At 42.3% G+C, this 14,093-nt stretch overlaps 1 protein-coding gene across 2 annotated transcripts in view; it reads left to right on the forward strand.

Moving 5' to 3' along the window:
* LOC100749100 (insulin-like growth factor 2 mRNA-binding protein 1) overlaps positions 1–12,339 on the forward strand; it is a 74,965-nt gene extending 62,626 nt beyond the window's left edge. For both annotated transcript variants that reach the window (XM_003493717.4, XM_012391941.3), the window contains 6 exons: positions 2,477–2,650; positions 2,778–3,158; positions 3,289–3,541; positions 3,647–4,003; positions 4,682–4,933; positions 5,039–12,339. In XM_003493717.4, coding sequence (XP_003493765.1) covers positions 2,477–2,650; positions 2,778–3,158; positions 3,289–3,541; positions 3,647–4,003; positions 4,682–4,933; positions 5,039–5,263 — 1,642 coding nt within the window. In that variant the 3' untranslated portion in view covers positions 5,264–12,339. The remainder of the gene's footprint in view (positions 1–2,476; positions 2,651–2,777; positions 3,159–3,288; positions 3,542–3,646; positions 4,004–4,681; positions 4,934–5,038) is intronic.
* Positions 12,340–14,093: the final 1,754 nt, after the last annotated feature.

Genomic DNA, 14,093 nt, shown 5'->3' on the forward strand with positions numbered 1-14,093 from the left:
TCCTCCACCCTTTGCACGGTTCTCACTGTAGCCCCGTAACCCGTACCGATACACGCGTGCAAACGAACCTTCTGTGTACGAACAGAGACATAATATCGACTTTTCTCGGTCGAACGTGTTGTCTCTCTACAGGCGCGAGCACGTGCACGTCCAAGAGTTCGGTTCGACGAGCCTCGAACCTGCAGCCCCCGACGATGGACAGAGAGAGGAGTCTCTATCGGCCACCCAGGAACGCGTTGTGCTCCACGGTAGTTGTTCGGTTAAGGTTTTCCGGGGGGTTGGAATTAGTTCCATCACACACACGTAACACGCGCGTCGCCCTCTCACCTTTTGTGCCGTACCGCCGTTCGACGCCGTTTTATTCGTCGTGCAAGATTTTACGCCTATCTCCGGAATCGTCGTCCGACGATCCTTTCGATTGGCGCCAACCACCGCCCCGCGGTATTCCGTATTTTCACGCGTATTTATATCGGATATCTCGGTTGCTCCTCGACCTTCTTCGACGGTAGAATTTTCGCTCGTCGTTAGTTTCGTTCAGACGCGAACAGGACGGGTACAATTATCGCGAGCACGAGCCGACGCGTAACTATATGATTAAGTAATATCCGTTATCTTGTCCGCGGAATGGGAGAGTAATTAGCAGCGGGAAAAATTTGAATTTCACGACGATCTTTTCGCCCCGCGACGCAGCACGCCTATACGCGCGTTTAATGCCCACGTGCACTGCTTCCGTGAGAAAAGAGACGGCGATTGTTTTACTTTTTCGATCGAACCGACCGAATACGCGATTATCCGCGTCCTCATCGGGCCGTAATAATTGGCCGAGCACAAGCTAGGTCGGTCGGTACGTTTTCTTCAAGGTTAGTCGAAAGCCCTGACGCTGAGTGGGTCGGTGAGCTGAAAAATCGATACGTACGAAAGTGAGAGTCTCAGCCGTTTCACCCTCCTTTTCCTTCTTCACGTTCCGCGTCCTCTTCTTACTTGCCATTTGGTTCATTCATGTTGCGTCGCGCCCAGTGCCGTGGCTGCGTCCAATTTCGCGATTCTTCACCCCTTGAAATTCGATTAACGTGGACGCGAGTATATCCGCGAAAAGAGGAACCGTAGGAATATACCGACGTAATGAACGCGAAATGAAATTACTACGGGCTGTTTCACATTGCCAATTTTGCGGCGAATTATGTTCGAAGAGAGACGCACAGACGAATCGAAGGCGCATTTGGTATTTAGATAGGGTACGGGTGGAGTTTGTTTTTGATTCGCGATGCCTTTCATGTTGCGCCGTCTCCCTCGCAAGGGCCGAGGACGAGGATAAATTCGACGTGGAGATGTCGAACGAAAGAAAGAAAGAGAAAATGTCAACAGGGGCATCCGCGCATATGCGATCTTTGCCGATGACGCTCTTGGCGAGAACATCGTCGAGCCTCTGGGATATGGTAGACTCGCGTTAATTTATAGATCACCGTGTATCGTCGCGAATCGAACGGCCCCTCGTTGCGAGTAAATTTCTAACTATTGCGCGCGATAAACTTTTCGCTATCGAACTTTTTTCAACGATATCATCGCTGTTCGCTCTCTTTATTTCGCGTAATTAGTTTCTTTATTTTACGTAATTAGCGATCGTATCGTATTTACAAACGCAAAACAAAACCGAAACTGAACTTACAGATAATCGCCATAACACGATATAATGGCGATTTTCGCGTAACTAGCCATCAGCGATCCTGGTATTTTTAATTCCTCTTCGTAGAAACTATCATGGAAATTGTAACGCGTTGGCGTTCCATTCGTGACGAATTTCTAACATTTTATTCTTTTACGTTGTATCGATGTTTTTTATATTGTAACGATATTTTCTCGACTTTTACGAAATGTTTACTTAGATGCGGTAAAAAAGTTCGAAGAAGCTGTTGCAACGAACCGGCCTTGCAATTTCGATTGGTAACCGTCCCAGTACGTTCGTGTTGACTCGCCGTATGCTCTTTCCTCGTCGAGTTGATTTTTGTTTAGCAGGCACCGTCCTCTTTGACGATCTCAAGCCGATACCGAGAAATTCTTGACCCAAATGCTGCGTTATACTTACATACGTTGTGCACGACCAACCATATATTCTCGTTTCAAGAAATTATTGACGATCGATGATTTTCCTGCTTTTTGCATTTTTTTTTTTAACTAGAAAAACAACCGTTTAACTTTAACGATCGATTTGCTTCTCGCTTTTAAATGTACTAGCCTGCGAACTAGGTCTCGTTTTTTATTCAGGAACTCCTTGCTCGCACGAGTTAGTAAAATTACATCGATTCCCAAGCGTTTTAACCGCGATAATTTTAATACGAGCGTAACTGAAAAACAAGTTTCTCTCTCCTTCTTGCCTACACGAATCGTACACGCGCCATCCTCACGATCGACCCTTAACGTGACGAGACCAGGTGTGTAACGTTTGCTAATTGACGTTTCTGAATTTCTTTTTTTACAGCGGTGCCGGATCCAAGGTTATCGTAAACAACTTGCCAGCTCAGATCAGAATAGAAGATATAGAGGCCCTGTTCTCGAACTGCGGTCAAGTGCAGTCTGTGGAGAAATTGTCCTCGCGCGATCCTAATTTACAAACCGTCCTCATCAGCTATGAGACGCAAGAACAAGCACAGCAGTAAGTTTCGACATTGTTTGCCGCGGAGATAAACCCACGTATCATCCGGTCCATAGGCATTTTTCATAGTCGACATGCTTAATCGTAATTGTTGCGGTCTGACGATCGTCTTTTCGCCGTTTTACAGGGCTGTGAACCAGTTAAATGGTCACGAGTACGAGGGTAGCCCGCTAAAAGTGGAAATGTCTACGGTGGAGAACCGACGTAGAGGCCGCAGCCAGCGCAGCGGCGTAGCTTATTCCGGGGTTTCGGGCTCCGGACGGCAGGCAGACTTCCCGCTCCGTATTCTTGTACAATCAGAGATGGTGGGAGCCATAATCGGTCGCCAGGGCTCTACCATACGTCAGATCACTCAGATGACGCGCGCGCGAGTCGATGTTCACCGTAAGGACAGCCTCGGTGCTGCTGAAAAAGCTATTACCATCTACGGTAACCCAGAGAATTGTACGAATGCTTGCAAGAAAATTATGGAGGTGACGCAGCAAGAGGCTTACGGTTTGAGTAAAGGGTAAGAAGCTTGAAACGTTATCCGCTTTCGAAATTATTTTGCAAACGATGTTACGTATGAAATTTGCTATACGCGTTCGTATAATGGATGCATGTGTGTTTATTAACGCGCCGTAACCGTTTGTCAACAGCGAGATCTCATTGAGGATTCTTGCGCACAACAATTTGATTGGACGAATTATCGGAAAGGGTGGTACCACCATTAAGAAAATCATGCAGGATACAGATACGAAGATCACCGTAAGCAGTATCAATGACATCAACAACTTCAATCTCGAGCGCATTATCACGGTGAAAGGCAGCATCGATAACATGAGCAAAGCTGAATCTATGATTTCCAGCAAATTACGCCAAAGCTACGAAAATGACTTGCAAGCAATGGCTGTAAGTGTTAGGAGTTACGCGAAGTCATAGCGAACGAATCGTTTCAAATATTATGCCAAGTTACGATAGAGCTTGTGTAATAACGAAATCACGTGATCGTTACAGCCTCAAAGCTTGATGTTTCCTGGTTTACATCCAATGGCTATGATGTCCACTGCTGGTATGGGATACAGCTCACGTGGCCCGGGCTTGTATGGCACCGGACCAGCCCCATATCCTTATCAAACCAGTTTGCCTACGCAGCAAGGTATTCCGATAGGCGATACGCAAGAAACTGCGTTCCTCTACATTCCGAATACGAGTGTAGGGGCAATCATAGGAAGCAAGGGTTCACACATCAGAAACATTATCAGATTCTCTGGCGCCAGTGTGAAAATCGCGCCAATCGAGCAGGACAAGCCTGTAGAACAACAAAATGACAGAAAAGTAACTATCGTCGGATCACCAGAATCACAGTGGAAAGTAAGTTTTGCGCAGATGATACGTTTAATTCCTTATCGAGTAAAATCTAATGATTTTTAACGCTAAAAGTCGAGGCTCGGGCTTAAAGAGTGGAAAAGCGCACGTTACTGGCAGATGAAAGATCTAGAAATCGACGTATCGCTAAAATTTCGATTGTCATAACGTTTTGAATTATGTAAAGATAATGATAGATGTAAATTTTATAATATATGTATAAGAAAAATATATATATGTATGATATTCCACGTAAAGAAAAGCACAAGTTTTACATAGATTTAACGAATGTAAAGTAGGAACTAAATAATCGGTTAGATAGCGTGTAGTTACTTCGTGGCTTAGTAAGTAACAGGTTGGTTTGCAAACGTCAGGGTTCCGTGTTCGAATCCCAATATCTTGACAATTGTTTCTAACTGGTTTTTATCGTCGATAAACGTGTAGAAACGCTAGTGCTCGATCAACCTGGTCTCGTTTGAGAAGATGCGGTTTTTCTATGCATCGTCTTGATAGAACAGGGAAATTAAAATATGAAGGGTTTACCCGTACCAATGACATGTTGCATTATGCATGTACAGTTGGTCCCGTTACAACCTTCGACATTCCTTTTTTTCTGTTCAAGTAAATGTTATTCGTATGGTTCTCCTGTAACGATTATACGACACCAATGATATTCGCTTTTAGGCTCAATACTTAATTTTCGAGAAAATGCGCGAGGAAGGATTCGTGGGCGGAACCGAGGACGTCCGATTGACAATCGAGATTCTCGTACCAAGTACTCAAGTTGGCCGAATCATTGGCAAAGGTGGACAAAACGTTAGAGAATTGCAACGTGTAACCGGAAGTATCATAAAGTTATCGGAACAACAATCCACATCTCCTTCTGCCGATGAAGAAGCAACCGTCCAAATAATTGGCCCTTTCTTCTCTGTTCAGGTATTACGCGCGTTACCGTTAAAAATACTTCAACGTTTTACGATCGTTAAAACCCGACAAACAAAATATATCGATTTATATTTTTGCTTGTTCTCTGATTCACAGTCGGCACAGAGAAGAATTCGCGCTATGGTTCTACAGTCATCTGGTGCACCTGGAGCAGGTGTCGCAGGCTCACGCGCTGGTCGTGGTAGCAGCCAAGAAGGTGGTTCTCGTACTCGAAGAGATGGCAGTGCCACGTCCCAACAAGGTGGCACAGCGTCGCAGCACTCGGCTCAACAACAATCTAGTACTTCGCCTTCTAATCAACAGCAATCACAAAATCAGTAACGTCACTGAAACTTACATGACGCCGACCAACGCCTCAGAAAATCCGTTTGAATCGCCGGGGTGGCCTTCGTCGCTTTGACATTCTCTCGTAAAAGGCTACGTGCGACCTCCTTCTCGCGGGCTATGTATCCTTCGATGTGCATGATACGAACGGTACTTCGCGAAAGCTATCGGTTCAAAATGTCACGTACAGTACCCGCGCGCGCGCGCACACACACACATACACATGCAATAGGATCGAATAATATTTAAAATCATAATATATAGGTTTGATTCGGAACGGTAAGATGTGACATGATCGATGGCTGTTCTTGTCTTGTTTCCTCCCCCAGCTCCCTTTTATACCGTAGTTCGTCTTGTACGCGAGTTCATTTGTCGTAAGTACATTTTGTCGCGCGTCACCGAGAACGCAATAGATATAGAGCGTTTTATTTTTTAGACAGATTTTTGCAACAGAACGAATGGTAAATTACGTTATTGTTGACCGATTGCCATCGATCGTGACACTCGGCCTACGTCGTGTTCAACAACGAGCCTCGTGGCTCAGGATACACAGCTCTGTGAAACGAAAGCGATGCAGAGCACCGCGTTGAATCAGACGGAAGTGTGCACGTTAGCCAACGAATACGCATCATGCGAGACGAAGTGAGACGAAAAATTTGCTTCCTGCCCATTCGAAGCGGGGATGATAAGTTATAATCGATTCGTCCGTCGAAGAGATATACAGATTGTTCGCTCACTTCTTCTACGCGCGTTACAGCACGTTTCGTTGCGAGTTTGCTTAATTCAGAAGTTGAAGCGACGAGTGGCACTCGAACGAATCGATTACGCAACGTTAACGAAACCACCTCGTCGATGAAATAGGATACGATGATAAGAAAAAAAGCATACACAACCTTATTACCTCATTCATTACCGTTAAAGATTTAATATGATAATGAAAAGTGAAACGAGAGAAAGGATAAAAACCAACTAATCTAAAAAAAGAAGTCTACATAATATTAAAGTTATAATAATATACAGAGAAGTTAAGTAACGATTACACAATTACGTTATACATGTTACTACTACAACTACTATTATTACTAGTACTATTACTACTGCTATTAACTATCTACTTACTTCTACTAAGTACACTATACAGGAAAGCGGTTTTTTTTTTTTTTTTTTTTTTAAAGAAAAGAAAAGAACTACTCTAGGTACAGTTTTTTTTATATCACAACACAGAGAGACATTAATTAACGAGACTTAATTATCGAAGAAAATGTGAACGAAACGTGACTCGTTCTACGGTTAGACGTAAGCCGGAAAGTTTTCATGGCAGATTCCCTCATCCCCGCCCCTCTCGCGCCTGTAATACCAAAGAAGCGATTACGAGTTTTTGCGTATTAGTGAAGTGAAAATGCGTGACATGCGTATGGCGCGTTGAACGCTCTACTCGCCTCAAGTTCCTTGCAAGAGTCAAGAAGAGCAGCGGGAGGGGCGAAAGACACAACGTAGACGGGTCGCGTCTGCTGGGAATCGACGAGTGGTTATTGGCGTCGAAAACAGCAAATGGAAGGAGATACCGACGAGAACAACATCCTTCGTCGTCGAGTCGCTTTTTTGCAAAAGTGATCGGAATGAAGAAACTGAGTCAACTACGAAGCAAAGACGCTTGCAAGAAAAGAGTATAAACGAGAGGATGAATACCGAGGAATTGTTCGACGTTGTACATGGAACGGACGTTGTTTCGTGCTACGAGAAGGATGTTCCGCAAAGAGAGAGGAAGGGAGAATGAAAAAGCGACCGTTGGTACGCACGAGAAAGCGAGAATCAATCGCTTTCGAGGAGAGGACAAATGTAAGAAGTTTCAGAGACCGAAAGAAGAGCAAAATGATAAGACGGTTGCTACTAACTATGAAACCTTTTCAGGGATTTTTACTTTATAAATGAATGTAATAATGTGTGAGTGTGCGTGTGTTGAATACTACTATTAATTGATAAGTAATTAATTACTGGTTAGGCTTATATGGCAAAGAAATACAAGGAAGATAGATTAGGATAATCGAGAGAAAAGAACCGCAGAAAGGGGAAAAGTGGGAAAAAATGCTGGAGGTGGAAGAGTGATATTTGACGAGAAAAAGGCATCGTGATTATGTATTTGATGTCGCTCTTCGCCTCGTGATGCGAGCGTGGATATCGCCAGCGAGTCGTCGAATAAACGAAGATGGTACGTCTGCGAATTTTTAGGAAATTCCGGTCCTCAACGATCTTTGTAAATTCTGTAATTATTTCCTTTTTCTCTATTTTTCTCTTGTTTTAATTATATATATATATATATATATATAGATATATATATTATATAGTCGTATCACTATTAGGATAGCAAATACTATTACGAATACGTTAAAAAATTTAATAAAAGCGTTAGAAACTCGCAGCGATATCGCGTTTCCGGCACGGCGCGTACTATCGATCACGATAATTCTTACGATTCTTTCTGCGGCAATTGCTTGTATATCATCAGCGAAAGGGATAATACAAAATTCGAGAAGAGTTCAAAGATCGAGTGTTTTTAACGTTGAAGAGACGATAGGTGGACGCGATGGAAAGATAACGTTTTCCATTAACGAAGAATATTCGTGACCGATTGCGCGTAACTCCTAAAAGTCTTAAGTTTTGATTTATGAAAGCAGAAGCAAAAAAAAAAAGGCATGAGTCTAACAAGTTGAAGGATACGATGGTTCGCACATGCATCGTACGGGCAGGAAACGTTTTCGCTCGAAACGGGAAGATCGATCGTGTAAGAGATTTTATGGGAAAAAACGGAGAGTGGAAGGGAGAGTGAAAGAGGTAGATGAAAGATGAAAAACACGGTGAAAAGAAAGCTAAACGTTTCAGGACTATTTAAAACGGTGAAGTGAATTTGCACTAATTTATCGAAAGAGACTCGAGGAACTGTTCGACGGGCTAGATCCGTTTCAGTGATTTATAAACGACAGAGGATAAAAAAAGAAAAAAAAAAAGAAAAAAGAAAAAAAAAGGAGAGAAGATAAATTAACGGACTGACAGACGCATCATCGCGTGCCACGAGAAGAGTATTCGCAAGTTCGTTGAATCTCTCCGCCATCCAAGTTTCATTTTGATTCTATTACAGGAACCCTGTCATCGTTTCGTACGTTTTAATTTCTCCTATCGATAACAGAAAGTTTCGCTACCGGCAGAGATTGTAAATCACCCAGCGTTAGCCAGATTTCCTTGAAATTTCGTGGCGCGTGATCGATGCTCAATTAGTACGTTGAACCTGGTGGCCGGCATTCGCGCATAGCGACGAAGACGGTAAACCCTTCCGGTTCACGGAATTGATCGGAAGACAGGGTCGTCGACCGTCGGTTCACCTCATGGCATTTGGTATGCGTTTAGTACAAAAATACACGAGTTTAAGGTAGGTAGGAGGGAATCCAAGTTTTACGAAAGAGAAAACGTGTACGTTGAATGGAAGGGAATTGTTATATCGCGTGTTAGGATTTTTGTTTATCGGGTGAGAAGGCAAACGGATTACAGAGAAACGAACTTCTGTTGAGTGTGCGTAGCAATACTACTACTATCGGCGGATAATGGAAAATTGAACGATGGAGAGAAGGTATGCAGAGGAAAAAATAAAGAGACGAACGCGAGCGGTGGAAGCTCGGTGCGCCAATGCTCTCCGCTCTCTTGGCTTTTTCTTTTTCGCTGCATCTCGAAGAGGAGGAGGAGTAGTGCCGGAAGGATTAGAAGCATAAGGAAAGAAAATGAGAAAGAAGACACGACGATGCAGAGAGATAGATAGAGAGAGAGAGGGAGAGGGAGAGAGAGAGAGAGTAAAGGAGGGCGGTATAACGAAAGAAGCGAACTCGAGCGAGGACAGAAGGAAAAGAGTCAACGACGCCGGATTTGAGTGGAAAAGGAAAAAGAGACAAAGCGGATAGAAAGGGAAGAACTACGTGATGAGAGAAGCGAGATAGCAACGTGAAAAAAAAGCGAAATGAATCTAAGAGTAATAAGTTTATTTTTGATACCTTGTTGGGGAGATCTAAGTGAATCTTTCTTTTTCAATTTTTTTGTTAGACGTTTTTAATAACTTAATGAATTTTAACGATATTAATAAAAATAAAAAAGCGAAGTGCGACGAAGAAAGTCTGAAATGTTTTTTAAATAGAGTTATAAGGAGATTATAAGGTGGAAGGTGGTGTAGAAGAAGCGAAGCGGAGTGTTTTTCGTAAAAGAATATGTAACTTAAAGATTTAAAAGAAAGAAAGAAAAAAAAAAGAAGAAGAAGAAGAAAGAGAGATGGGCGTAAAAGAGATGGAAGAGATAAGATAAAGCAAGGTTTAAAAGGGCACGGCGCGCAGCTTTTTGCGCTGTGCGCGTCTGTAGCTCATCAGGGGAGGGGGGGATAAAGGAAACTTTAGTCGGGTAAATTGTATAATATATTTAATATATTTGGAGAGAACGGCGGCGCAAGGTCCGCTCGGCGAGCGAACGTCGTTTCAACGGCGAGCGACAAAGGCGATCGGGCTCGCAGTTTTATGTGACGCGATTTTCGTCGTTGTCGCTTCCTGGAAATGCTTCCTCGCCCGCAGGCCTTCGCTTCCGTACTTATTTATGAAACGTAAATATTTAAAGAGACGAGAGTGATTAACGTTTTGTAAAGTAAGAATAAAAGAGGATTAAAACGAAGAAGAATTTAAAAAAAGAAGAAAAAAAAGAATAGAAAGAACGGAAAGAAAAACGAGGAAAGTGCCAAGAGACTAAAATGAATATGCACACAGCAGTAAGAGAATAACGGAACAGACATCGTTTTATAGAATAACCACGAAACCATAGAACGATAAACGATAAACGTAAATCCGCCAGATAAAAATCCATAGAACAAAGGGAAGATGCAACACGCGACAAAACGAAGATACGCAACGGTTTCGTAATCATCGGCAACAACGTCAAATTAAACGGAAAGATTCGCTTTACCGACCAAAAAAAAATCATTTACGCCAATTCGAAATCACTTGACACTCCTTTTTCCTGAAACGACGATACACATCGAGGGAACACGTTCGGAATTCATTGATTTTTTCGGCCAAAACAACGAATCCAAATTTTTCACGTATTTTTCCACGGTCGATCGCACGCGAAAAGCGTGCCAGAAAAGAAAACGACAGAAACGCAAAATGTATAGAGAAGCACGACGCTAGTAAGAGTTACTATCGCTCTTTTCACAGAATTTCGTTGTTGCGCGGCGCGAGAGAAGACACTTGGCGGCAACAACGAAATCCATCGCCCCTACCCCTTTTCGGAATATCTCTTTGTAAAAAAAAATAAAAAAAAAAAATAAAAAAAAGTAAAAAAAAAAGAAAGAGAAAAAGTACGAATACAAAAAAAAGAAAAAAAAAAGAACAGAAGAGAACAAGAACGAAAGTTCGTGATCCGCACAATCTGCCCCGCACGTGAATTTTTACACCTTTAACTCGTTCATCGATCTTTGATTCATTTTTTCGTTGCGCTAATTTTCGAAAAACGAAATTTCCACGACAAGACGAAGGAAGAAAGCTACCGTAACGACAAGAAAAACGAGAAACTTGAGGATTCAGTAGCGTAGAAAGTGAAAAAGACGACATTGTTTAACTTCGTTGCTCGTCCACAGTACTTGCACTCTGTTTCGACGATGAAAAAAGAAACGACAAGTAACGAGAATTCGAGAGAATTTATGGTAATATACCGCGCGAACACGATAAATGCAAAAATCATATACACGCAACAACTTGATGAAACATTGAAAAGGAGAAAGCACACCACAACAAGCATCGCGATAACACGGAGATGAAAGTTAATTTTCCGGACGATTCCTCAGCATAGCACTTCTCAAACGCCACGTAGGAAGAGAAAGGAAAGGGATAGAGAGATTTGGAGAGAACGTGTCAAAAGCCCGTTCGCACGCTCGGGAGAATGTACAAATCAAAGTAACAAAACTTAAACACAAAAAAAAAGAGAAAAAATGGAAAAAAAATGAATATGAAGATTGAATAGAAATTATTAATATAAATAGTAATAACTTAAAGAAAAGAGAAAAGATTTTTAACGTTATAAATTATTACGCGCGTGAATTAAGAGGCGAGAAGTAAATTAATCTACTATTGGTTAAGAATACCAAGAAAACGAATGTACAAAATCGAATTATCGGTAAATTTAAATGTTAGTATTCTAGAATATTTTACCGTGAGAAATCGCACTTATCGATTTAGAATTGGGGAAATATAAAGTAAGCTCGACGCTTAAGTTAAGATTTTCCATATATCCAGCGAGACAAGTTTAAGATACAACACCAGGAACGGAAAAGTATAAACAAATAAAAGATCGTATAATGCATCAGCTAACAAAGTAACTTTGTCGACGAAGAAAACGAGAACAATTCCTTCAATCGAAGCGTGAAACGTGCGTAACTTCAACTATCGTATGCGAGCCTCGACGAAACGAAGATAAGAAGCAGGAAATATAAAAAAAAAAAAAACGAGAAAATGAAAAAAAAAGATACGGGAAAGAGGAAGAAGAAGAAGAAACAGAAGAAAGGGAGAAAGATTCTTTCTTTTTTGTACGAACGTCCAATGTCGTCGTCGACCTATCACCGACGACTCTTCTTAAGCTTTATCAAATTTTTATCACTTTCTTCGTATAGACTATTTGTACGACGGAACAACGGTCATTTTGTGTAGTTTTTTATCGAACATTTTTTGAAGAAAAAGAAAAAAAGAAGAAAAACAGAAAAGTGCTCCTCCACGAGGAAGAAACTGCGCACGCTGGTGCAGTCGTAGAAAGCACGCCCACGCATAATAACATACAGTAGCAGACGAAATACACGAGATGAAAATTCGCATGAGAAAACCGGCACGACGATGGACAAACGCTTACCGTCGCGGTATTAGAAAGAAAGTGGACAGCGAAACAAAAAGAGAAATCCAGAAGCAGCGCGCAGAAGAGGCGAAGGACGCGTCTAACGCGTAACAGCTACGCGATTCGCGAGCAAACTTTCGATGAAACGGCAGAAGATACAAAAAAAAAAAGAAAAAAAAATAAAACGAAAAAGAGACAAAAAGAAAAAAGAGAATAGAAAGGAGAAAGAACTCCGAAAGAGACTCGATGAAATAGACGATTCGCCACGTACGACACGGTGGCCAAAATTTCAAACAAAATCTTCCATTTCCGCGCACGTTTTAGATACATCATCGTACATAGCAACGACGCACATCACCTTTCTTACAGTTGGATCTACCACATAGTCGAAGGATCGGCGTATCCGCTCGACACCGAACGAGCCGACAAAAATCGTTCGGAGAAGATAGAAAGAAGACGCGTACGTACACGCGTACTCTCGACCGATGAAACGCAAAAGGCACGCAGGTTTCCGGCGACCCATCCTACCGTTGCGATGAAAAGCTTGAAGAAATCGAGGAGAATACGAATAGAGTCCACGCTACACAATTTTGAACGGATCAGGTTGCCGAGGTGAAGTACCCATCGACTATAAAATCCCACCACTCGTGTATGAATAAGATCCGCGCTGTCGCAAAACGTTCTCGATCGCAAACGATCAACAGCGTGACGCTTGACGATCTTTAATCGGTCTTCAGACAATCACAGCTCGATCCTTCCAGTTTTGCTTTTCAATGCTTTACCGTCGTCGATGTCTACGCAACGCAACATCCATCGTATATCGCGCATTCTCTTCACTCGCTCGTAGACCCGAGACCAACAACCTTTCAAAGAGAAAAGAAAATGAAAATGAACGAATCGGCAAAAAGACAGCAAGGCTGTTGTACGATATCCGTCATTCTCCTTCGCGGGCATTGCTCGGCTGTCTTCGATGCATACCGTTATACAAACGAGACAGAACATAATATCAGGGTGGTTGTTTACGCCGATGTCACCTTACAATATACATATTATTACGCATTACGACGAAGAAGAAGAGGAAAAATAAAAAGAAAAAAGAAAAAAAAGAGAGAAACCGAAGGGATCGCGATCGGTTCGATTCGTCATCGACTTACACGATCCTAATACTAAACACGCAAGAATATAATATATTTATATATATATTATAGAATATATATATACGTGCAAACGATTCGTGCACGCGGTTCGTGTTCCGCGCAGAGATTTTTACAATAGTAACGTATGGGTTATTATACGACGCTACTTTGGGGATAGAAATACGAGAAGACAATGGTAATATCGAGAGGCGATCATTCGCCCGACCCGTCGTTGCCAACAACCGATCAACGTTACAGCACTTGGTATTTCTTTATTGATAACGATAATAATAATAGTGATAAATGAATAGTAATAGTGGTAAGGGATATAGAGTTTATCGGGGAAACGACTCGAACGGTAATTCGTTGCGAGTTACCGTTATCATCGTTTCACCGTGAAGACGAGATCGCGCGCGCGTATAAGAGAGGACAGGGGAAAATAGAAAGACGAAAACATACACCGACAAACCCTTGTGAGAAAAGGGTGTGGAAGATTATTTTGGGCTTTAGTATTAGTATTTCGAGATAGCCGGAGTCAAGTGTGGCAGTTCAGATTTTCGTAAGATCGCGAAATAGACCGCCGGTATGTTAACGCAAAGAGTTAATGGAAGCAGTGGCACAGGAAAACGAGGATTACGAGGGAAATTTCGTTTGCCGGTGGTCGTCGTTCGTGTCGGCGTTTCGTTTGGCGGGCGAAGTTCGCTCGCGGTCCATCGACTGGCATCGATCGACCAAGGTTGCCGTTCTTCTTCCTTTTTTTTTCTTTTTTTTTTTTTTTAATTTTGCCC

Source organism: Bombus impatiens, unplaced genomic scaffold (assembly GCF_000188095.3).
Source record: "Bombus impatiens unplaced genomic scaffold, BIMP_2.2 scf_1275, whole genome shotgun sequence".
In the NCBI taxonomy this organism is placed as follows: domain Eukaryota; kingdom Metazoa; phylum Arthropoda; class Insecta; order Hymenoptera; family Apidae; genus Bombus; species Bombus impatiens.